Source organism: Acromyrmex echinatior, chromosome 19 (assembly GCF_024713525.1).
Source record: "Acromyrmex echinatior isolate Ae372 chromosome 19, ASM2471352v2, whole genome shotgun sequence".
Taxonomy (NCBI): Eukaryota; Metazoa; Arthropoda; class Insecta; order Hymenoptera; family Formicidae; genus Acromyrmex; species Acromyrmex echinatior.
This window is the reverse complement of record NC_141870.1, coordinates 3,567,588-3,593,291: the sequence shown is the minus strand read 5'-3', so window position 1 is coordinate 3,593,291 and position 25,704 is coordinate 3,567,588. Positions and strand designations below refer to the sequence as shown.

General features: G+C 33.1%; 3 protein-coding genes across 19 annotated transcripts in view; 1 reads left to right on the top strand and 2 right to left on the bottom strand.

Moving 5' to 3' along the window:
- Window positions 1-32: 32 nt before the first annotated feature.
- On the top strand, window positions 33-12,173 carry LOC105147834 (uncharacterized). Of its 4 annotated transcripts, none has more exons than XM_011059131.2 (7): window positions 33-168; window positions 403-783; window positions 861-965; window positions 1,053-1,124; window positions 1,304-1,469; window positions 1,858-2,017; window positions 11,226-12,173. In XM_011059131.2, exons 1-7 carry the CDS (start codon window positions 56-58, stop codon window positions 11,276-11,278), a joined length of 1,050 nt encoding a protein of 349 aa, XP_011057433.1. In that variant the 5' UTR covers window positions 33-55; the 3' UTR covers window positions 11,279-12,173. The 4 variants fall into 4 exon arrangements, with proteins under 4 accessions (XP_011057433.1, XP_011057434.1, XP_087272170.1 ...); XM_011059132.2 differs by lacking the exon at window positions 11,226-12,173 and adding an exon at window positions 4,248-4,621; XM_087416044.1 differs by lacking the exon at window positions 11,226-12,173 and having other exon boundaries at window positions 1,304-1,451; window positions 1,858-2,996.
- Window positions 3,035-20,693, bottom strand: LOC105147835 (dystrobrevin beta). Of its 8 annotated transcripts, none has more exons than XM_011059137.2 (17): window positions 20,115-20,693; window positions 15,019-15,183; window positions 14,276-14,492; window positions 13,408-13,490; window positions 12,807-12,958; window positions 12,619-12,727; window positions 12,376-12,542; window positions 12,170-12,297; window positions 11,982-12,080; window positions 11,801-11,825; window positions 11,550-11,588; window positions 11,352-11,470; window positions 10,591-10,756; window positions 10,077-10,402; window positions 8,483-8,628; window positions 5,151-5,267; window positions 3,035-4,513 (listed from the first exon to the last, which is right to left on the bottom strand). In XM_011059137.2, exons 2-17 carry the CDS (start codon window positions 15,176-15,178, stop codon window positions 4,254-4,256), a joined length of 2,313 nt encoding a protein of 770 aa, XP_011057439.1. In that variant the 5' UTR covers window positions 15,179-15,183; window positions 20,115-20,693; the 3' UTR covers window positions 3,035-4,253. The 8 variants fall into 8 exon arrangements, with proteins under 8 accessions (XP_011057439.1, XP_011057437.1, XP_011057436.1 ...); XM_011059135.2 differs by having other exon boundaries at window positions 11,358-11,470; window positions 11,801-11,882; window positions 20,115-20,691; XM_011059134.2 differs by having other exon boundaries at window positions 11,801-11,882; window positions 20,115-20,689.
- Window positions 20,694-22,101: 1,408 nt separating this feature from the next.
- LOC105147844 (uncharacterized) overlaps window positions 22,102-25,704 on the bottom strand; it is a 21,101-nt gene continuing 17,498 nt past the window's right edge. For 2 of the 7 annotated variants that reach the window (XM_087416020.1, XM_087416024.1), the window contains 9 exons: window positions 25,450-25,628; window positions 25,194-25,364; window positions 24,867-25,061; window positions 24,532-24,733; window positions 24,104-24,205; window positions 23,629-23,730; window positions 23,031-23,198; window positions 22,832-22,900; window positions 22,102-22,474 (listed from right to left, as the gene is read on the bottom strand). In XM_087416020.1, the coding sequence (XP_087272146.1) occupies window positions 22,359-22,474; window positions 22,832-22,900; window positions 23,031-23,198; window positions 23,629-23,730; window positions 24,104-24,205; window positions 24,532-24,733; window positions 24,867-25,061; window positions 25,194-25,364; window positions 25,450-25,628 (1,304 nt within the window). In that variant the 3' untranslated portion in view covers window positions 22,102-22,358. Of the gene's footprint in view, window positions 22,475-22,831; window positions 22,901-23,030; window positions 23,199-23,628; window positions 23,994-24,103; window positions 24,206-24,531; window positions 24,734-24,866; window positions 25,062-25,193; window positions 25,365-25,449; window positions 25,629-25,704 lie in introns of those variants that run through there. The other 5 variants (XM_087416021.1, XM_087416022.1, XM_087416023.1 and 2 more) reach the window with 5 other exon arrangements.

Genomic DNA, 25,704 nt, shown 5'->3' with positions numbered 1-25,704 from the left:
GGAAACGAATAGATTGCTGTCAGTCGCTATACCCTTTGCTTTCACTTTCATTAGAATGAAAATCCTCTGCGTAATCTGTCAAGACCAGTTGTCATCATCCGATGACATCTTTTTCACTCGTTGTGGGCATGTATTTCATCACCGTTGCCTGTTACAGTGGCTTGAAAGGTAAACATGATTTATTGGTTATGTTTCCATGCGAGGGATACGCAATAACATTAGTTTCGATCGTGCTTTTCGTCTTCTTCTTCCTATCTCGTTTCATTTTAAATGTAAGGGCTGCAGCAGGTTGTAGGATAATGCATATAAAAGAAGTTCTTTATTTTGTCGTGAGATTTCCAATTTATTTGTAAAAGAAATTCGATTAGATATTAACTAATTTTATACATATTTGTCTCATAGATCAAAGACCTGTCCGCAATGTCGTAACAGAGTGATAGTAGAGAAAATCCATAAGGCTCATTTTACGGTTTCAAATACCGAGATCGCAGCGGATAATGTGGATAATTCAACCCTGCAAGGGAGGATAGACAGTCTGCAATTTCAAATTTTACTGAATGAAAAAAATATCAAGTATTACACTTCGAAAAATACAGTTCTAGAGAAACAGAATGCTGGCCTTAGACAGGAAGTGCGAAAAGTGGAAAGCGAAATGAGGCAGAAAAATTCGACTATCTATGCTTTAAAAGAAAAGATAAATTCTTTTCAGGAGAACTATCAAGAGTGTGATGTTCTCAAAAGAAAGCTGTCTCAGAAAGAAAGAGAGGTGGAGCAATTCCGAGAGTATGTTTGTCTATGTCAGTTTGTCTAATTTAATTATTGGCAGCATATTACTCGAACTTTATTGTACCTGTTTGTAGCATGTATAAAACACTGTCAACGAGTACACTTGAGGACGTACAGGGAATAATTGGAAAAACGACTGATCATAATACTTTGATTAATTACATTTCTATGATGAAAAAGTATGTTTTTATATAACCTTGATATGTTTTAATATATCTTCATATACTTTAATTTTAATATCTTACACAATTCGCTTGCAATTTCAGGATAATGTTAAAGAAAACGAAAAAAATAGCTAATCTTGAAAATCAACTTACAAGGCATCAGTCCTTAGACAAGTATAATCTAAAAGTTTATATTTTAATACTAAAATAGTTAAATCTGATAGTGTTGTGATCTTTACTTTATATTATTTATAATCTAAATAAAAAATATTTATTATTAAAAATATTTAAAAAAATATATTTATAATAATGTAAATATTATGATCTTTCTACTATATTATTTCTATTTTCAGAGATTTGCGTTTCGCATTATGCGAAAGTGAAAATTTAGCCCTACGACATCGAGTTAATGAACTAGAAAAACTGCTTACATCCGATCAAAATTATATTTCCAGCTCTAACAATCAAAGAGGTTCCAATTCTTTGATTACGATGCAAACGGTAAATATTTATAATCAGGTAATTAAATCAATCCTGAAATCTGTTGTAATGGAAATTAGTTTTGCTCTTAAAGCAAATTTTGTTTTACTTTGTAATACAAATAATTGTGTTCTAGTTTATAATGCATTTTGAAAAATAGAATAATTATACCCAAAATCTTAATGCTGCATCATAATATAATGAATAGATATTTTCATTATAAAATTTTTTTAAAACAAAAATTAAAGCATAATTTTTAATTCATTATCCGCCATTATTAATCCTTCCTTAGTTTTTGCATGTAAATTTTTGCATGTACAATTTTTTTATATATGTAGGATAATTATATTCTGTTATCGAGAAAATTTATATTACTTTAAATATCTCCGTTTAATCCTACATATATAATCGATGTCTCATTCTTTAGCAAAAAAACATAAAACAGGGAACTGCAAGTCAAAATAACTCATCGACTTCAGAAGCAGAAATTGAAATCATTGAAACAAACCAGGAAAACTCTATACTTAATTCTACACTCGACGAATGTCCAACTGTTACAAAAAAAGCAAGATTAGGTTTGCAATCAGGTAACAATAGCAAGAAGACAAATGATATGAATAAGGACGATATTAAAAATACCGCAGGGATAAGTTCACAATCAAATATTAAAACTTCATTGAAAAAAAAAAACTAAAAAATCTTTCGTGATACTATAAATTAAGCGTTTGTACAAAAAGTAATTTAGTATTAAATTTATTTATAGTACAGTTTTTATGTTAATTGCTGCATTTTTTAAATTAAAAACAAAAAATAGAATTCTACTGAAACAGCTATATTTCTCGAGCTATATTTCTTTATAATGGAATCTCTTCCTTAATTTTTATTCTTTTTTTATCTATAATTTTTTTTTATTCTATAATTCCACACAATTGGTTTTGCACCTGATGATATATTAAGTAAAAATGTCCTTGCGTTTTTCATTCGTTTTCTTATTCTGTAACATTGTATAGACATATGGTGAGAAAACAGAATTTTAATTTAAAGAGGAAGGTTCCAGAATAGTGGTGGCAACTATAAATAATAAAGCTTTACTAATTTATTGCAACAATTAACTGTATTATTTTTCTACAGACAATTTATATGGCAGATGTGATATTTCAATTAATATATTTTGAATCTTCTATCAATAATAGTAATGGAGATATTACGCGAATTCCGAAAGTAACGCTTTTTTGAAAATAACGCTAAATGTGTAATATTAAAAAATTGTTCATATCTTCTTTACATTAATGATTGTAGATGTCAATACATTGTGTTGTAATAAAATAATATGTATTTATTAATCTAAAAACTATTTTTAATACAGAGTATATATATTTTGTGTCCATTTGCATCAGTAATCATCTACCTCAAGCAAAACCTACATAGGATTCTCAATAGCGCACTTGTAATTCTTAAGTTCCACATGTCTTTTTATTAATTAGCGTTTAATTTATTATGTGCCAAAAATATATCCAAAATATAAAATAATGTAAATTATGAAAAATATAGAATGAGCTTTTAAAATGACGAATTATTCACTTCTCAAGGGATTAAGATGATCATTTTAATATATGTCTATAAACTTTTATTCAGTTTTCATAGGCGCTACATCATTTTCATACGTAAAGAGATAGACAAAAGGAATTCTGACGTCACATATGTATATATACACAGGATATCTCGCAGACAGGGCATGCTATTAAGTATTACAAAACGCATTGGTTCTTATCAGTAGCAGTCGTGTTTTAACAATTGGATATTAATTGGAATACTCTCTTATATCCTAGGAACTGAAAAACGAGTACTTTGTACGACTAGTTTCGTTTTTCTACTCTTTCATATTCTGTAATTGTAAATGAGAACGAATTCAAATTCGAAGCATCATCTAATGCATCAATATTTTTATACTCGTTTATATATTATTACGTCTTTTATTTAATAGCGTTATTGTACGTCAAGCGTCGGTACGAATGTACAAAACACACTTTGGCTCTTCAAACCAAGTTTCCGCTAAACTTGTAATATTAAAAAATTGATTTAATTGCAATCACTTCTTATTGTTACAATTAAGTATTTCAGGTTTGGTCAATATGGTAACTTGTGCAAAATTTTTTGTATAATATAATATAAACGTCTGTGAATTAGTAATATTGCGAGATAATAAAACCATATCGTCCAGTTACCAATTATTGTTTTAAGTATGTACAAATATATGCTTCCTTAAAATTAAACTACTTTTAAAGCGATAGAATTACAGTACTCTTGTGTATTGCATTTAATTCGCTTAATAGTAATTACAAATAGTAATAACAGTAACAATAAATAAAAAATATAATAAAACGCAAATGCTTATTTTCGAATCGTATTTATATAGCTATATATATGTATATGTGTGTATATTTAACAAACTCTAAATCTTATTACAAATTGCAAATAAATAGAGTAGCAAAATCATTGTATGCTCGCGATACAAATGCCATTCTAAGAATGAATAACGGTACTTGATTTCGTACACATGAAAATCTTCATGACTTTCATATAATTCGTTCGTCGATTTTCGCGTCGTCTTTCGACTGCAAGTACCGCCTTACAAAATGCATGGATTTTCGAAAAATCGCACAACATCCAATTTTCCCTAAGATTACATTGTATACTAATGTCGAAGTTTAGTCCACAGTGTGTATGTGTATGTGTGTGTGATTCAATCGCTCACATTTTCTTCATTGAATTCTTTAACTCCTATTTTCTCCTAATATCTGTGATATTTTTTGTTAGATCAGTTTATCGATTGACCCATCTCTTCACCGCTTCCGCCCAGTTGGCTTCATCTTCGTCTTCCTTCTCACCGTCCGCCTCTTCTCTTTCGCCTCTCTCCTGTTCCTGTTCGCTGGACAACGTAGCCGACGGTGTTTGTGGTATGCTGTTACGAGATCTCAATTCTGCCAAAAAGTCATTCTCCTGCTGATAACGTCGTTGTAGTTCCTCTCGCCAGGAATTTCCACCGCCGCTACTATCATCGCCATCCTCGCCAGCTTCAAAGTCTATAAGTAGACGCGACTAGTTTCAAAATTCAGTCGCACAAAAATACTGAGATTATTATATTTGTTACTTTCAGCTCAAACGATAAAAGATAAAGTAGCATATCTATATTCGCTGAATTTAATTCCATTTCTCTTTCTCATTGTCTTCCCAAATAGATCTCTCAACTTCGAAGGTTTATGTAGTCGTATATTATCTGATATTTGAACATATATAGACTTATAACTATAGACGAATAAGAATAATCATTTATGAAGATATACGACAAAAATCCGTAGAACTTATCTTAATATTATCGTCAGAAGTATACATCGTAGTTGTGTGCGTGATGCTTATGAAGATGAAAGAAATGTAGAGATATGTTATTAAATATGAATACGAGTATGTATATATATATATATATATATATATATATATATATTATATATGTACAAATATGTACAGTTTGATTTTTGCAAAATTAATGTTGAAAGTACCAAAGAAAAAATTAAACCGAAATATTAATATGAAATTCGTAGATAATTAGCGCTTGAAAAATTTAAGGATTGCTTCAATTAGAAGAGCAACATTGCGAAGATCTAAAGTGCAAACGAAATTAAAATTAATGAAAATCTCAAAAGTCGATGTAGAGATACTTACCTAACGGTTTTCTGATGTTCATTAGTCCCGAGTTGTGAGAATGGTCCTCCTGGTCTGAGTCTGCAAGCCACCAGGACACATTCACGGGGGGTGCATCACACACATTCCACAACACGTCTAAAGTGTCATTTGTATATTGTATATAGTATAATGGAATGTCTATTCGTCGCGGTCAAATTCAATTAAGAAGGTATACATACAGTTTGTATAATAAGAGCGTGATATAATTAAAAAATTGCTTTTTATAATAAAATGAAAAAAATTGCATATATATTATTTAATTAATGTTACGACGTTTTTATAATTTTAAGCTGTTTAGTCATGGCTGTTGTCAATAATTGAAATTTGCTGGGCATACTTTTTACTTGACAGATTATATTCTCAAGGTAAAGATCTCCATATCGAACTTATCCAATTAATTGTTTCATCGTTTATATCTTTTTTCGCGAAGCTTTAATTTATTTTCACACGTTCTCGATCGAATTCACTTCGGCCACTTTAACACTTCGATGCTATTTTCTTCTTTCCATCAGATGCAAAAATGACTTCGATGTTTCGAATCATCCAAAATATCCAAGTGGATAAAGTGTTAAGTCCTTGCTTTGAAGGGCAGTCCTATTTTTACTGGCTATAACAATTCGTTGGAGAAGTCTGTTAATTAGAACATGGGACTAAGATGAGCCGATAGATTTTTTTTTAAATTTATTTGCACGTAAAGGAATACAAATAAAGAAATTCAAATGCTCTCATCAAGGATATCAATAATTTTTTCCTTCAGTCTTGAAGGTTGATAGAAATTATGTTTACAATCTATTCATCCTTTTTCACTTTTCGTACATTCCAATAAACCATAATTGACAGTTTTTTGTTTCTTCAAACTGCTTGAATCACTTACTTATATCTTTGACTTATTATATATTTCGCAGTTGATTTTCGTGATATTTTTTTCTGATCCACTCAGATTCCAAGGATTTCACTTAATTATTCGACTTTTTGATATAACGAACAGTTTTGCCGATCACGCTCTTGTTAGACAGACTGCATATGTCCTTGTCTATATAGAAATATTTTTTTATAGTTTCTATTATCGTCTCTATTTTTAATTTTATAGTGTACCGCTTTCTTAGATAATTTTGAATTTCTAATTTTTTGTTTTACACTTATATCAAATTACGAGTTCGTTAGTTTAATAAATAATCCGAGTCTCGAAGTTTTCTTAACAATTAATGTGTATTCTTGGGATTGCGAATTAGATTGTTGTTGTCATCTGTGATCTTGCGTGTAATGTAGTCCGTGTGCTATTCCACTAAGCTAATATTAACTAATTCTATTCTAGAAAGAAAATAAATGAAACCGTAGAAACGACAACAGGCAAATATACAGACTATTTTCCAACCGTTCAGACTAATTTTAGCATTTACACTCACTAACAGAAATAATGAGGAAGGTTCGTATGCATACGTTTGCATCTGGAGACGACGATTTGTGGCCTTCACTTGTATAAACTTTTCTCATTACTTTGTTCAGTAGAATGCTAAGTTGTCGAACGTTTTAGAAACAAACTGTATAAAGAAAATATACACAGTATCCCAAAGTTATTGCACTTTCTCTTGATCATTAGATATTGAAATATAGAATGAAATTTACAATTGTTAAAAACTCTTGAAAAAATAATATTTTAAATGTGATTAAAATATGATTGAAATTTAAATGTGCAAGTAAATGACGAACTTCTCTGTTAATAGTTTTTAATCAAATTTAAGAAAAAATATTTTATATCTCGTCACAAAATGACATAACTGCTGGAAGAAAGTGTAATAGTTTTTAATAGACCGTATATATATTTCGATATTTACATCTTCTGACTCGAAAGAGCTATATTTTTGTATATAATCATTATTATATTATTTAAAATTTGCATAAAAATTATATATAATGTAAAATATTGTGATATTAGAATCACTTATCTCAATATTTTATTTGATTGGATTGATAGGATTCACGTCGATCCAATCATTATTCACTTTGCTGCAACGAATATGTTATTATACTTACGCGATTTTCCAGAATATAAACGTATATACATAAAGGTGCATTCAAATTCGATTCAAGTATATTCAATAAAATATATCTCATGTATAGATAGCATTTATATAAATCATCTTACAAATCGACTATGAATATCAAGACTAAGAACAGATGAAGAGTCGCATCTTTTTCATGCTATATGATCCTTTGATAATATGAGAATTCGAATATAAATAAATGCGACGTGGCATGCCAGTACATTCAGCTCAAATACGATGATTGAAAATATTTCAGAGATAAATGTTAGTACACAGCAAGTAATTGAAAGATAAATCCTGTGTTATATTATTTCTTGCAGTTTTGAATCGAGTTAAAACAATAAAATAATACGTAATATGATGTGCGAAAAATTAGCATACCATTTAGGAAAATTGAAAATATATCTGTTTTATTATTTTATACGTTTAGAATGAAGATGAAGAAGAAAAATTCGTTTCTTATAAAATGGCATGAAACACGCAACTAATTAATATATATACATCTGTGTATATAGTGTAGTGGTAGTGAGAATAATGGTACATGTAGCAGGAGCAAAAATAGTTGCAATAGTAATGAAATAGTGTAGTATTAATAAACATGATTTTGTTGTAAAATACTACGCACGATAATATGATAAATGCAGATCAGTTTATCTATTGCTCACCTCGCTTTCGAGACAATCGACAATTTGACATATTTATGGCGCCACTGATAATAAAATCGTAATCCGTATTACTAACATGCCATCAGCTAAAAAACACGGCGATAGAGATGCTAACATACTTCGTAGCTAAAAGCTTGCAATATCAAATTGATCTGTACAACTCACGACGAGGCACTATACTGCCTTTTAAAAATTACCTTCAGTTCTGTTTGTGAGATAGTAATACCTATATTCTGCGAAATTTATGTACCGACTATGTATTGAGTGTAACGTACTATATCATGAAAAATATGCTTAGCGGTATCGTGTAATTATACTATTTAAAACTATAAGCAGAATTGGACGTAGCTTTGTCAAGCGAATTTTCATTAGCATTATATTTGATAATAATTTTCAGAAATTCTAAAATATCTTATATGTTATTCAATTATAACATGAATATTTTTTCATTCCAATTATTTTTCTAACACATTGAAACATATTCTCAATTGAAAAATATTTTTTAAAATCAATTTCTGCTTTTCCAATGCATCCACGTCCAATTTATCAATTGTTATTATTGATACTAATTGATTTTATAGCGCATTATTTTTCAACATACCTGAATTTAATTCCCTCACAAGCGTTGACATGGCATTAGTAACGCTGTCGGCAGCTACCAGTAAGTCGTTTCTTAAGGATCGGCCCAAACTATTATTGGCACTGCTGGAACCGCTCCCTGGTAAGCTGTTTGTCCTGAACGCAGACCTGACATCGAAAATCTCTATTTTCTTGGCGCGAAGCAATTTCCAAATAAAAGTTATTTAAACAAAAATTGCAGCATGCAATTTTTATTGCACAAGCATTATTCAATCTGCTTAACGTAATTCTTACACATACAGTTCGCTATAGTTACTCGCGACCAAGGCATATAAGCGTCTACAAAGTTTTAAATTAAAATTAGCAACTCATCGATTATAACAATACACACATGCACGATTTCAGGAAGCTACGATATTTATTCTGTCTAATATACTATAATCTAAAAAATATATCAATATGGCAAAGTTGTAAACGCATCGCAAATGCTTCGTTTCCGATCTATTAAGGTATTTGCCGCGTTTGACTGGTACAATACTTGCAGGACGATAATATTTACATATCGTAGCGCTTGCGTAATAAATACGAAATAACAATGTTTTAAAGATGGATGGTGTTTTTGCACAAGCTTAGAGCAGAAAAAAAAAGGATCGGATGGGTAACTTATACGCGTCAAACTTTACATTCAACGCATCGATACTTTCCTTACAGGATAGTTGCTTTTGTACTGTACATAAAAATGATACATTTAAAATGACTAATAATGGTAGCAAACTAAAAGAGGATATTCAAATGTAAGAAACTTACATTTCGAACCTAATAAAACTTAAAAGAAATTATTCAATAAACAGGGTTAAAAGCGACATGACATGGGATATACAAATATATCTACTATATATATTTATAAGTCGATATAAATCTGACGATTTAACATTTTATGAGGTACCTTCACTTATTTCGCGCTAGTACCACATTGTTCTTAATACTAGCTTAATTAGAAATCGCTCATATTCGCATGCAGGAGAATTTAGGACTTCTTTAGCTAATTGTGAAGTAATCCGTTTACTGTGCAATAATATCTCTATGCCAATTGCTACAATAATGTTGACAGGAGAAATTAATTTTTTAAATGAACATATGATCGAGATACATATTTCGTCTAATAAGTGATGAACCTGCTTTTCGAGCGTTTTTCAAAGTTGATTTCCTTTTACAATACAAATCAATTATTCAATCAATAGTAATTTGAAAGGATTAAATTCAATGCGACGTGTGACATAAAATTATTATATTTTTAAATGATATTATTTTATTGCGAATATTAATTGATATAATGTTTATTTAGCTGCACAATCTAATTATATATCTATATTATTAGAATGTATTTTATGTACATGGAATGTACATAGATTTCTAAAGTTCGCTTGGAATGTCTAAGTGAACAAATTGCTCTGATTATGTAATATATTATTCTATATATATTATATAAATTACGTGTACAATTATGTATCACGCATATTCTGTTTATAATTTTCTGCCTTTGCTTCGCTCTTTTCGCGCTGTAGAAGGTTCTATCCTTTCGTTTATATATTCTCTCTTTGTGCATGCTTGCCTACCTTACATCGCCGCCAACACACGACAAGCTATCTGGAATGGGGTTCTGTATCGTGCCGAGCATAGCGTTGCCTTGCACGTTAGCCACTGTTGTTGTCGGTATGGGATTTTGATAGCTCTGAGACATTTGTTGCGACATTTGCTGCTGTTGTATTTGCTGATGTTGCTGCTGTTGCTGTTGCTGCTGCTGTTGTTGAGGTGTAGACAAAGGCCCGCCGGGAGTCGGTGGTGCTGATCTACTGCTCGGTATTGCACCAGGTGGCAAAGGCGGTGACTTCGTACTTCGTGGCGAACTGTTTGGTGTTGATCGTGGCGATGCCTGATGATTCTATCGAGGTAGATAACATTGTGTTACTAATTACGTTCTTGTTTACGCGAAACTATAGCATCCCTCTTTTTTAAACTTCCACACTTCATCAGTTCACCTTCTAGTTTCATCTTTAAAGACAGAGAATTAGAACCCATTTAACTTTAACCGTTTAAAGAAGCAGTTTTGTAAAATGTTCGTGAAAGTACCTTTAGCATTTTCATTAAACCTTCCAGCTGCACCATTAGTTGTCTTCTAGAATCTTGCAATGTCGCTAGATGCGTTTCTAGTTCGTCCTTTCGCTGCCTCAAAGCTCGCAATTCTGACATTAGCGCCGGATTTTCTAAACCCGCGGCTTCTATTTCTTGTTGCCTTCTGTAGTGAGAATAAAAAATTTCTTGAGAAATTGTTAGATACGATTTAACACAAGGAAGTGGAATGTATCACACACATATTTCAATTATTAAAATATAATAATATTCCACTTCCAATCATTTACTTTATAAGCGTTGTGATGTGTGATTAATGTAGTATATGAATGTTATTTATTTAATTAATATATGAATCCAATCCAATAAATATATAAGTCAATTTGAAAAAGATCAAGAATACTCGATGTTAATGAATTCATTTAAACGCGAATTTTATCACTGTTACGTCCATTTCTATCAATGTAGATTATCTTCAATTTTGGTTTTTACTTTATCTTTTATCCTCTAGTTCTAAAAATCAGAAAAAGATAAAAATTAAATTAAACCGAAATTAAAGTTAATCTATATTGATAGAAATGGACATTAATGGTAATATATCAATATGTATCGTTTCTCTCTGTTCCATTGTGCAGGCTATGCAACCAAGGTGACACAAAGCGAAACAGAACGTTCTGAACATGCGTGATCCTAGGATGGGTTAACAGGATGAAATCGAGGTTTAGGTTTGATATAAAGGAATATAAACGACACAGGTATACCTTAACCTTGCTATCTCGCGCATTATCTCCTTGTTCTTCGCCTCCAATTGCGATATAAGCTCACGCTGCGCCCGCGACGCATCTAACGATGCCAGGTTTACGTCCGACGGTGCTCGACTCTATAATCAGAAATATTATCGTGGATGAAACGATCCGCAATGTGAATTTTTACTAGTGATCTAAACAATGTTTACTTACTGCTTGATCTGCCTGGGACATTCTGGACGCGGTACGAGGCTGTTAACGAGGCAGTTATAAAATTAATATTAATATTAGTGCCAGAGAATGGCCACGATAATGGAAACAGAACAATTTAATTGGCTTTCACGGCTTTTGCAAATTTAACGGATTAAGATAGTAGCAAGAGCATTCGCGCTTTTAACATTAAGCAAATTATAACGCGTGATGTAAATAGTAAGTAAAATGTATGTAAATTTTCATGGACTTACCACAGTCCTAGCTTCTTGTGCCAACCTTTGTGCATATCGTGCTATTAATTTATGTTCATCGTCCAGTCTTGAACTGTCCATACTGGACGATATACAAAAGGAATAAGTAAAGCATGGCGTCTGCGCGCAAATGGCAAAGGCAAATAAATTGTGCGTAAATTAGAATTTCATTCGAGCTTACCTTCTCAGAGTCGAACGACTATCCACCGATCCTGAATCAAAGGGGGCCATAAACCCTGGATCTGGAAAACCGTTGTGAGATGGTAAAGGTGACGGTGGGCTGGAATGTAGTGAATTTATTTAGATTGTAAAATAATTCTGAGATATAATGAGCGATTGTAATGTTATGCGAATAATAAAGATACTAACACTATGTGCGACAGATCTAGCGTCTTCTCAGGTTGTTCCGGGAATCGTGGTAGACTGTTCTTTCCCTTCTCAGGAACACATCTGAAACTCTTTCGCAGAGAGTGACCAATCTGCTTGCTTGGTGATTTCTATCAATAAAAATTCATCATTAAAAATTGAATAATGCAAGAAATGTTTCGAAACATGTAAATAACGGAAATACGTACAAAGCTGCTATACTCCCTCGTTTCATGATCATTATTATGCGTTCCTGAAACTTTACCACGCCAGAAACAATCTTGACATAGCTGATACGAATGGCACTTCTGACATCTGTAGCGGAACCCGGTGAAGTTTTCTTTGTGACAAGCGTCGCACATAATAGGATGAGCAACTGCAAACACGAAGAATGACGCAAAATCTCATCCACCGATCGATTTTATTGTTAGTCTAATTTCTCGCGCAACTACCTGTTTCCACGGTCGCCATTCTGTGATACAACGGCAACCAGATTAAGCAATGTGGTCCGGGATCTGACATAAGCGTATCCAGGAAGTCATTTACGGTGACTTTGGAGTTCTGCCATATACAAAGCATTATCTATTTAGTCTAGCAATGTATTAGAGCAGCTACACATATACGTACAATGCGTACATACCGCGGGAAAAATGGAGTTAGCAAGACCATCGGAATATCCAAACGACGGGGACTCGTAGACCGCCGCGGTTAAAGCTAGCACTTCTTTCAGATAATCGGCGAACCTCCAGTGTATCATATGTCCATTGCTATCAGATATTTGCGAGTATATATCTAGTTATAGAATAAACATCATTATTGAACTTAGCTTTATGGATCAACAAATGAACTGTCCTTCATCAATTTTGATGAACTTTAGATATTGTAGAGCATCAAAAAATATTTATTTTTTATTTGTTTATTTCAAGGTTTAAAAGTTGAAACAATTAAAAAATAATTTTTTTCATTTTCAGTGAATATTTTCAAAAAACTGTGATATAAAAAAAATGTTTTATATAAAAATTTTATAGTATTTTATATTCTCAATAATGATGTAGTCATATTTTTTTCGAAAATGGTAAATTTACTCCCACTCACAAGATTTAGGAATTATTTCGATCCCTAAACCTTTACATAATGAAAATATGGATCTTTAATATTTTTTTATGCTCTACAACAAAACTCAAAATCAATGAGGGACAATTCTGACAGTTCCCTTGTAAGATAATGAAGAAACTATTTACATCGAAATTTATCCATGAGCTTTCCCGCGCATAATGTTGCCAGGGCTACCTTCACTGAGAACACTGATATCTTATTGTTCTCTCTGTAAGAAAATCACACAGTTTAATTGGGTGCTGATAATCGTAAATAAAAAATATATATAAATATATAATCATCTATTTTTTAACCATGTATTTTCAATATAGTGATTTATTATGTGCATTTTACGGCACCACGAACGTAATAAATCACTATAGAAGCGATATTGGAAATAAATGATTAAAAAAACAGATAGAATTAATATTTTTCGATCTCCGCTGGTTTATTGTCACTAGAGTCCGATCGAGACTTTTTGCCGAAACTGAATCAAAACACTCGGCTACATGTCAATTTCAACCGAAACCAAAAATAAGAATCCTATAAAGATCATATGTATATAGATATATCAATATATTATATACTTTTTCTTTTTAAATATCATAATTTATTAAAACAATAATTAAATTTTGCCCGAAATCGAAAACTGAAATTTCGATTGTGTATCAATTTTGGAACAAATAATGTAAGTACTTCTTCTTCATATATTTAATTTAACCATAATTTAATTATTGAAATAATTAATTATACATAATAATTACACATAGTAAAATTATTATAATATTTATGAAGAAGAATTATATTGGTTTTAGTCGAAATTAACACATAATGAGTGTTCCTTTTCAGTTTCGATAAAAGTTTCAATCAGATTCTAATTATCACTATATCTGTGTCATAACAAACAAACAAATATTATTATCAATAGCTGAAAATAGAAACTGAAAATTCAGAAAAATCCCTAGTGTGCATAATTATTTAAAAAACGACAGTTATTTATCTTATCAAACGTACCCGCTGGTATAAGCAGCCAGCAGCCAGTTCATCAACAATGCCGTAGTAGCGTCAACTTTGGACTGCTGCGATACTGGTACTCTCTTGTTCAGCGCGTGAAACAGGGAAGACAGTAGTGTTTCGAGTCTGGATACTCCCAAAGTGCTCGATGGTTCCAGCGTGTTCAGACCATTCTCTCGAAATGCTTCGATCACGTTCCATATATCAACGTTGTGCACTGCATAAAATCATACATGCGTTATTAAAAAGGTACATTACCTTGACATTTACCTTCTACCATACAACATTAATTAACGCAAGCCTGAGCGCCACGTTCTCTTTAAATTCCGACGCTGACATCAAAATACTGTTAATTATCATTAGCGTAGTCATATAAATGTGAGAAAATTAGTATTTCTTAGTTAATCTCCTAGTCGTGATTTAAAGATCTTTGCCCTATTAATCATCATAAAGGCATGATAGAAATAGAGATGACGATTTTAACAAAGTCACTGATCTAGTTTTTATAAATTTTCTAGTTTAATACCAGAGCATATTTATAATTTATATTTTTTATAATTATAATATTATTAATTTCTATATTAATTAAACTAATAAAATTATTATTGTAATAATTAATTTTTATATTAAACATTAATAATCAGTATTATTATATTAATTTCAATTTCTTTTACTTTTTCATGAATAATGTGTTTTACTTCTTAAAAAATCTGTACACAAATTATGTTAAAATGATTACTCACGATGCACTTTCTTCTGTATGAATCTCAGCTTGCAGGCGGTGCGGTACGATGCGAATCGTATGGTGTCAAAATTCTGCTGTCGCATCTCCTGTAGAAGCTGCAAACGGCTCGTCTCGCCGCTGCTTCCGTTTCCCGATCCACCCGCACCTTCCTCTGCCATTTTCACTGCGAAAAATGAGCGGATGATGCGTCTCCTCACCGAATCTTCCTACGCGTTTTTTCGCGATCGCTTATAGTTGTTTCGTAACGAGCGATACGATTCTGCGCTCAGGACCGACATACACTGCGTTGTTTCTTTTTTTTTTCTTCTTATTATAGCGGTAAATTTATGCATGGCATAAAAAATCGGTGAGTACGCGTGAAGCGAAGGTCGTTAAAGTGATTAATCGTAGATTCATTAGATGACAAAGAATTACCTCGTATCTATATTAACGAATATTCCGCAGCAACTATATGCGTTACGATAGCACGGCGTCACAACACGATTTTATTATATTTCAAATAAATAGCGCAGATATTACTGTGCATTTCGTGCCAAAAATAGTAACAGCTTCTGTTAAAATGAATCTTTTAGTAACGCCATAAGAGTATCAGCAGAATAATTTAGAAGACTGCGACATCATTTAATATTGTTTCATTATGTTCTTTATTAGCTCTAGTTCGAAATAATACATTCCGTCGCGAATTGATGAAACACTTGGTATAACGCACGCAACTGGCGAAGCTGTTCTTAATTCATAGCTCGTAGAATGCGTCACGCGTCGTGATGAGAACGAGATTGTTCATCATAGGCCTAAAGACGGATTGGAAAGAGCTAATTAGAAACGATTAGAGAGTACACGCTATGTATTTGTCTCAGGGAAACATACCGTGTTATTAACATACGAGTGTTTTCGATCTATATATGAATCTACTATACAATTGCGTAAAAATATTTTTAATTAATAATTTGAATTGATAATCAACATTATATTATAATTTAAGTGATCATTTAAATACGCAAATTATTTCTTACTTCGAATGTTCAGATAATCTGATCTTTTGTTTTTTTTTCTTTATATATTTAAATATTTAGATATTTAAAATTGAAACATTTTCAAAAGAAAGGTAAGACGGCTAATTACATAATTATTTACACTACCTGATAATATTTATTATTAAGTTGATTAAATTAAATTGAAAATGAAGTATTTGAGTTTTGCTCGTTCATGAGAGATAATTTGAACGGTAAAAAGTTAATATTAGCTTCCATAACAGATTTTTCATTTTAGATCTTTTTTGCGACGATATACATGAAGACTAATATTTTCGGAAAAAGAATTAATTCAAGGCTGTTCAACCGTGATGATATAATCCGTTTTACGTAAACCATTGACCTGGTTAGGAAACGCCAATATCCCAAGATGCAATTGATTTAAAACCAATCGTTCGTTTGCTCAAGGATTATTTTTTTTTTTACGGTGAACAAACTTCGGTGCTTCTCACGTTATTTTCATTGCGTTCAAATCAATGTGCTAAATTTTGCGATGTAATGATTTATTTGTGACACAATCATATTTGAGATAATTTAAGGCGAGATAATTTAATTTTGAGACACAAATTTGTTATATATAAAATTCATTTTTAATTTATGTATTCATGTCAGAATTCAAGAATTCAATTAATTCAAGAACATATTAGGTGTTGGAATTAATTCGTAGCGTTTTTTAATGAAAGAATGTTATTTATTTCACATGAGCATTAAAAAATACATTAATGAAAGTACTTCCCATCACTTGTAAAACGCTACGAATTAATTCCAACACCTAATAGAATTCAATTAATAATTTCATGAGTCATGTAAAAAATAAAGAATCAAAATATACAAGCATAAAATATTTAAATACATAAGAATAAATGGTCCATAAAATTGTAAATAGAATTCTATCTTAAAATTAACCATATTTTCTAAAACCTTTGGAGTTTTTATTCTAAAGAATAAAAATTGAGCCGGTCTTGAAAAAGAATGACTCAATTTTCAATCCTTAAGAGTGAGATTTCACTCTTTTAAATAAGATTCACTCAAAAATTTTAAAAAGTGTCGTTTAGAGTAAATTTAACATAAAATTTACAAAAAATTTAATAAAACTCGATTAAATAAGTTAAATTTAATAAGAAATAATTCCTTTCCCTTAATCTCGGTGTGAAAAAATTTTCCAAACATCTTGAATATTATTTATAAAAATAATAATGCATTATTAAAATGTTTGTTTTTCAAGAGACCTGAAAAACAAATATTTATCTATTTATTTTTTCGGAATGCAGTGTCGAGCATCGCATCGTTTATTCTCAACAAATAAATTGAGATCGTAAACCGGAATAGACGGATTCAAGAAGCAATGAGAGAATAATCGGCTGATAGCTTCGGCGAAATGAGGGAACTAAACGCGGATGCCTAAGTTTGAATCAATACGATAAGTGGGCCAGGTGGGGGGAACGTAAGATTGGCCGAAGAAACGGGGGAACGACCGGGAAAGGAACGCCGGGCGGCCGCGGGCGCGTTTGAAGGAACGCGCGAAACGGAGCAACCGGGAGGCGCGGCCAACTTCAGCGCGGCCAACTTCAGCGCGTTGAGAAAATCTCTTCAGTACGAGCGAAGATCAGAGCTGCGCCGTTAAAACGTTGAGAATCAAAAACGATGCAAACATATTGACATCTACGGACGGTACGTGATGCGCTTTTATACATTCCTATATATGATTCACGTTCGTCACGTATGATCGTCTAGTAGAGCTTCTTATCGAGCTTCGGAGAACGATATTGCTTGTACTACGAAAGGTCTGCATTCCTGCTATATTTTTTCTCTCTTTCTGTAAATCTAACATATATATATATATATATATATATATATATATATATATATATATTCGATTTCGAGTTGAATTGAACTTTATGGTTTGTCTAGAGATAGCCAATTATTTTTTACTTAATTTATTTTATTTACTATATTACTGGAAAATATACATATAACATAACGCGTGGCAATAAGCGAAAGCAACAAGCTCCGATACGTTTGAACGGGGAATATTGTAAATTACGCGCTTGCGCGCGGCCTGGGAGAGACCTCCTCCGAGATTTTCTTCGGGACAACTTTTGAGCGATTAAACTCCGATTAATCTTAATTAATTTGATCGGCAGAATAGCTCGAAGCGACATTTTCAACCATTAATTGTTGTCCCTCTGATTTTTTATACCCAACATGCAATTAACGAAAAGTTATAATTCTACTATCACAAAATATTAGAATCAAATATTATTACTTGAATAAATTAAATTGCTGATTAGTAATAATAATAATTTTATTGAATATAAAATTATTAGAAAGAAAATAAAAATAATATGTAAAAAAAGAAAAGAAACAAAATACAGTACAATTAATTGAGAGGTAGATTGTCCTTTATTGAATATAAAATTATTATTATTAAGTAAGCAAATAAACAAATATGCTGAATAAATTAATAGAAGTTTGACCGCCTTTAAAATAGCAGGATGATCCTCCTTTCGGTTAATTGCGCTATGTTTTGTTTCTTTTATATTTTCTTTGTATTTATTGCTACTTTTATTTCTTTTTTACCTTAAAAGATTTGTCCTAGAACGTTAATAAACGCTTTATGTATCTATATCTGTAGAGTATAAAAATATTTTTTAATTAACGCAAGCGCGCGGTCGTGTTAATTAAAATTCAGCATAGAATCAATGACACACGAAACGTTATTAATAAACACCATGATATCCTACCGTTTCTCGCTTCGTCACGTCCGGCGCCAACAATGACAATCTATTTCTTTTTAATTGTATTTTATATTCTATAGAGTATAGTCGATCAGATACGCGCTTTATTTCCTCGATCAATCTCAAAGACGGATAGCACATCAATAAATGATGTCACCGCAGTTACCTATCAATAATTCAGCACCTATCAGTATCAACTGTATCAAGCTGTCACTTAACGCGGTCTCGTTCTGAATTCACGATCGAGAGAATACGAGAGCATACGGATTTGTTGCAGGAGCTCGAAATAAACAGACGACAAAATATTGACGTTTTATTTCGAACGCAGAATTTGTTTTGGCACTTTATTGGATTATATTATAATTAATAGTAGAGATCTTATAACGGCCACGAACGATTTGTTAAAATTCTATGAGAAAGATATGCTCGTATTCATAATCAGAGCTTATATTTAAAGCAAGTTTATTTTTAGATGCTCTGTAGTCAATAAAATAATTCTTAGAGCATCTGAAGATAAATTTAAGGAAGTCTTAAATACAATACATATAAAGCCTGACTATGAATACGGGCAATAACTTTTTCCTGTATATCTCATTTTAACTTATACTGTTTCACTCTTTAAAACAATTAACTTTAAAACAATTTTATAGAAATTGGCTCAAATGAGATAAATCTATAATTTTAATTAAGATAGAGTGAGATGATATAAGTAGAGTGAGATAGTATATGTATGTGTGTATATATATATGAAGAAATTATATACACCTTTCTCTCTCATAGAATTTTAACAAACTTGCTCGTGGTCAGAATCTGATATAGGAACTCTAATCAAAAACAATTAGGTATCAATATTTGAAACAATTGGTATTCGGAACATCAAGTAGAACCTGTCTCCAGTAGACGATATAATTTTAGTTCATCATCAATCTTACCAATTTATAAAATACAAGGTCAATCTTATCAATTTATAAAATATTTTAATATTCCATTCTCATTTATTATAACAATCAAATTAAGTAATTAATCATCTCCAATCCTAGGTCGGATAATGATGAATTAAATCGTTTCATTTTACGATTTTTTTCTCATACTCGAAAAGAAATACCTAAAAAAAAATTTGTTTTTAAGTATAAATACTCGTATATTTAAAAGGAATAATAACGGAAGGTTAGAGAGAGAGAGAGAGAGAGAGAGAGAGAGAGAGAGAGAGAGAGAGAGAGAGACTGAAAATGAAAAGAACGTTTCTAAGGACAACTTTTGCAGGCATCTAACCTGTTCTACCGGTCGGTTTACCTATCTATCTACCTGCCTCCCTGCCGACTTACCTGAGGCGCTCTCTGCGCGCGTGTCTTCGGCGAGAAAAAAAGGATACCGACGGGGGCGTGGAGTCGTCGACGCCGTGCCCGTGGAAGACCTCTCTCGCCTCTGCTCTTATCGCCTCGTCATTAAATCGCGGGGGACAGGCCAGAAGCTCGGGTGAGACGGCGATCGTCGATGTCCAAGAGCAGCTATCCAAGAGCCGGACGATCGTTCACGGGAGCGGTTTTAACAAAACGCGTGAACGTCCGTCTCGTTTCGCGACGGTCGATATACGCTCGACGTGCACACGAGGAAAAACCGTGAGGATCGTCGAGCGTGCGAGCTATGGATCACGGTAATACATACGGAATGTGGGACGCGGATTCTGCCCGGAGGCCGGGACGATGTCACGGTAAACAAGCCCACCACACAAATCCCGATCCGACGCACGTCGCAGCCATCACTGGCCGTCGCTGATCTTCTCCGCCGGTGGCGCCTGATCGCCGACCTGAACGGCTGAATGGGAGAGAACGGGGAAATCGGACCGCGGCGACGCGCGCGACGGATTCGAAATTAATCCGAGAGATCATCCATGGGCGTCGCGTTGACTTTGGCTGCATTCCATTATTCAATGGGAGTACTAAAAATCTATAGTTCACGACTTCATTCTTGTTGTTCACGGAATGTTAAACAAGGATAAAAAGAATACTCGGAGTCACACGTGTTTCCGAACGCGTCCTTGTATATATGTATGTATTCGTTGCAAAGTATTGAAAATCTGTAGTTTACATAACGCATATTACAGACTTTCAGCAAAGAGTTTTCAGTATTGGCAGTGTATTTCAGAACACGGCCTTGGCATTTAATAAGTAACAAAGATAGAATGACTACACTTCGACTTGTGTTACCAAATGAAAATCATCAAATCACCCACTATTGCCCATTTCTATCAATGTAGATTAACTTTAATCTTGGTTTAACTTATTCTTCATCTTTTTCTCTAATTTTTAGACCAGTTCAACTCTTGCCCGAGATTCAACCCATTATCTCTTTTTCCAATTCTAGAAATGAAAGAAATAAGAAACAAATTGAATTTTAATTAAAATTTAATGAGTTGTGAAACTGGGCCTTAAAACTAGTAAAAAGTGAAGAGTTTGTTGAACCAAGATTAAAATTAAATCACCATTATATAGAAACGCGCCCGTGTCATCTGTGATACATTTACACAACATCCTTAGGGATTCTTTCACCACCGCTAATCGATGGTTAATTCAATCACTACAATTGTCAACGTGAGAACTAAACACAGAAGAGGAAGAAAGAGATGTTATGGTACATCAAACTGCTGTTGGCACTTCTGCGAATTAATCGTCGATTAATTTAACCAGAAGTTGATGAAAGAGGCCCTCTTAGGCGGGTTTAATAATATCCGTAGTTAGAAATTAATCACAGTCATTTCATTCTTCAAAGTAATAACTATGACTGGCCAGTTTCATAACTACGGATGTTATTAAACCTGATTAAAGATATTCGTAGTCTCCTGCTAGAAAGCATTCAAAATGTTAAGGATTTCGCAATTTAATCCGTTTCTATATTTATATTGAGCACATCTTGACATCTTTATATGTCAATTTATGCACGACATCTTTAATATGCAGTGCATATCATACCAGGCATTGAGTAGGTTCGAATTCACTATTAGAAATTAGTTTGAATTGACGACTTGACTGGGATGGGCAGTTTTGACTTCGGCTCAGTGTTTTATATTATTTTTATAAATTTTTTAAATGATGAAACCGACCGAGTGTTTCCCACACTTGTATCTTGCCTTCGCAATTTGTATCCGATTTCGCATTTCTATTTGTTTGCGACTACTTTTTGAAAGATTGAAAGGATCTTTCTGTTACTAAATTTACCTTCGTTGGAGAAAACGTGAGCCAATGAAAGAGAAGGAGAAGCTATTAAAAATTTAACGAGAAAATTAACGATTTATAATAACGTATCGAGAAGCTGTTATATCGAAAAGCAAGCTTTATTAATTAAATAATACATTTTATACGAAATAACTAAATTGTAACTTAGAAATGCAACTTAGAATAGCTTTTGCATGGCAGCGCTTTGTAAGGATTTACAGGCATTATTAATTCGGCATTGAGTATTGAATTATAAAGACACACGTGTCAAAAAATACCTCGAATAATGATTTTTAAAAATAATCTCTCCGCAGTACTCCTTCCGTTATATATGTAAAAGTTAGTTCTTACAACTGATTAAGGACCTTTCTCGTTGCCACGATTGTGCAAGTAATTGCTGCTAGGATAATTACAGAATTCGCAATATCCGGGTGGTCCTTGCGTTCCTGGTGGTCCTCTCGCGCCAGGAACACCTTAACATATATGTAGAATTGAAATAACATCTTGTATCTAAAGTGATTACAAATATTACAATGCCAAAATATGTATAATATTGCAGATATTTTTTATACTCTATAAATTATTTTGAAAAAAGTATCTTGTTACTTATAATTCTTTTAATAGCAAGGGAAAATCGATCGAAAATATTTAATACAAATAATCGAAGAAAGACACGTTCGATCAAAATGAATGTCTAATAACATTTTTATTCGAATTGGAAATTGTTCGAATTGGAAAGATTCATTCAAACATGTCAAATTTAGAAGATCAAGACCCACTTTGATCGAATATAGTCTTCTTTACTTATTTGTGTTGCTAATCTTCTTTACCTGGTCTGCCTGGTTCACCTCTGTCTCCCTGCCTTCCGGGCAAACCGACGCCGTCATTACCAGGAGGCCCTATCATAAAACGCAGTATACAATTACCGTATTATTGTCCCAAAGTCTATATAATTTTATTACTAACTATACTAATATTTCATTGTTAATTATAAGCAAATAATTTTTTATTCATGTAATGTAATTTAACCTGGTAAACCTGTTAGACCAGGCGGTCCTTCTAAGCCGATTCCCTCGGGACCTCTGTCCCCCTTTTCTCCACGTTCGCCAGGTAGCCCCTGTGGACCGATGGGACCCTGCGGACCAGGTAAACCAACGAATCCACGATCTCCCGGCAAACCTGGCGGGCCTGGATCGCCTAAAATAAATAACGAAAATAAAATTAATTAACCAAAAAATATCGCAATCATGCAAACAGCGAAAAATATATTCATAAAATGCACCATGCATTAATTTTCATTTCCATTTGTTTTTTAACAGTTTGATAAGATTTCCATTATTACTTGAAGAAGAACAAATATAATAATAAAAAACTGAAAATATATAATCAAATATAGAGAATGAACTTTTTTTTAATAATGATGATACATAAAGCATGTGCTTGAATTAGAAAAAGATATATCCGCTTTAATATATTAAAAAAGCATTACGTCCGATGATGAGAAGCTAAGTAACGCAGTTACTCAACTAATCTAATTTTCGCATGCGCACGACAAAAGCGTCCATTAGTCCAAACAGGCCATTTTCCAGACATTTCAGAAAGTTGCTACGTTCCGAGCGATAGGTACCTGGAATGCCCCGCTTTCCGGCTCGACCGGGACGGCCGTGTCGAGCCGGTCCCGGTAATCCGGGTAGCCCTCGTAGACCCTCTGTTAATTCTTTCAGTCTCTCTGTGACACATGCCAATATATCATTATTGTTATGGGCGTAACCGCGATGAATTCAGAACATTGATATCCTGAACCGATATCGTTAAATGCCACGTGATGAATCATTCGTCATTTTTTATGCTTTAATTCTAGGGACGCGAGAGGCGATGTCGATGATACTTGAAGCGTTTAAATGACGATGTTATTATACTTTGTCGTTGCTTGCCAAATATCTTCTCTTGAGTTAGGGATTCCATTCTATATGTCCAAGATTCTTCTATAAACTAATAAGAAAAAAACGCAATAGCAGATGATTTCGAATGCGATTAATTTGTTGTACCGAGCACAAGATAAAAAGCGCAATGGATTGATGATTTTGACTCGGAGGATGTACCTGGGCGACCTTGAGGTCCAGGGGATCCAGGACGGCCCGGACGGCCTCGACCAGGCGGGCCAGGTAGACCTTGCATTAACGCTGCCATTTCGGTCATCTTTTCTGTATATATATATATATATGTATATATATATATATATATATATATATATATATATATATATATATATATATATAGGTGATAATAAAAAAAAGGCCATATCACAATTCGGAACATATTCCTGGCGATATTGCGCGTTGCCCATTCATGCGCGGCTTCTCATTAAAATACAGCTGTTGTCCAAAACTTTGATCAAAGTTAACTGAGTTTAAGTGACTTAACTAGTTTAATTACTATCTTTATAACAAAAACGGAGGGAGTCGATAAATGGAGGATCACTTAAATTTCAACGAGCTTTTATGTTTAGAAATAACTGCAAAAAAATCACCTCTCAGGACAATAGCACAAATATCGCGAATTTCCGCTTCGCTTATACTACGTCCCGGCAGACCTTGAAGACCAGGTAATCCCGTTTGACCTCTGTTCCCGGGAGGACCTTGCAATCCAGGTGCCCCGTCCTTACCAGATACTCCAGGTGGTCCTATCTGACCTTCTAATCCTCGTTCTCCAGGAGTTCCCCTTTCACCTGGCTTAATTGTTTATTTGGATCGTTTACTTTAAGATTTATTCATTTATAATTTTAATTTATATAATTTAATTTATATAATTTATATATAATTTAATCAAATTTTGGTTTTATTTTTTATCAAACAAGATGCTTACTATGCCTGGAGGACCTGGTGGACCTCTAGGTCCCTCGAGACCGGGCCTACCAATGTTACCAAAATTGCTGTTCGCAATTGGAAGACCAGGAGGGCCTGGAGGTCCTGATGGTCCTATTGGTCCCGAAGGACCGGATTGACCGGGTCTTCCTTCTAAGCCTGGTACACCTGGTGCGCCTGGTGAGCCCATTGAGCCCTAAATGTATAAATTAATCGATATGATATTTATTGTTCTGAAATTACATGGGTTAATTATATGTTCATTATTCGAAACATAAAATTGATAAATTGTTTAATGTTGTAATATCCATTTCATTCATCGTCTTACCGAATTCCCTGGTAATCCACGAGGTCCGGCAAGACCTTGTTCACCTTTTTGTCCTTTGTTACCCTTTTGACCTGATTTCCCATCGGATCCTGGTGGCCCTGGTTTTCCTGCGAGCCCATCTAAACCTCGAGGTCCTGAAGACCCCGGTTCTCCGTGTGGCCCTGGAAGTCCCTTAGTGCAACAATGAATATTACGAAAAGTACATTATTTTAACTAATAATAATATAAATATATATAAATCTGAGTAATAAAATACTTGTGGTCCTGGTAATCCTGGATATCCATCCTTTCCCGGATTTCCAGATGGTCCTGAAGGACCCATTGGTCCAATTTCTCCTTTTTCACCTGGGAGACCATCATCACCAGGAAGCCCAATAGGTCCCTCGGGACCAGGTAATCCTGATATGACGTTATTATCCGTTAATCCCGGTGTGCCTTAGGGGTAATAAATATTTCAGGTTCATTATAAACGCTAATAAATATTTCAGTCAATAAACGATAATAAATATTT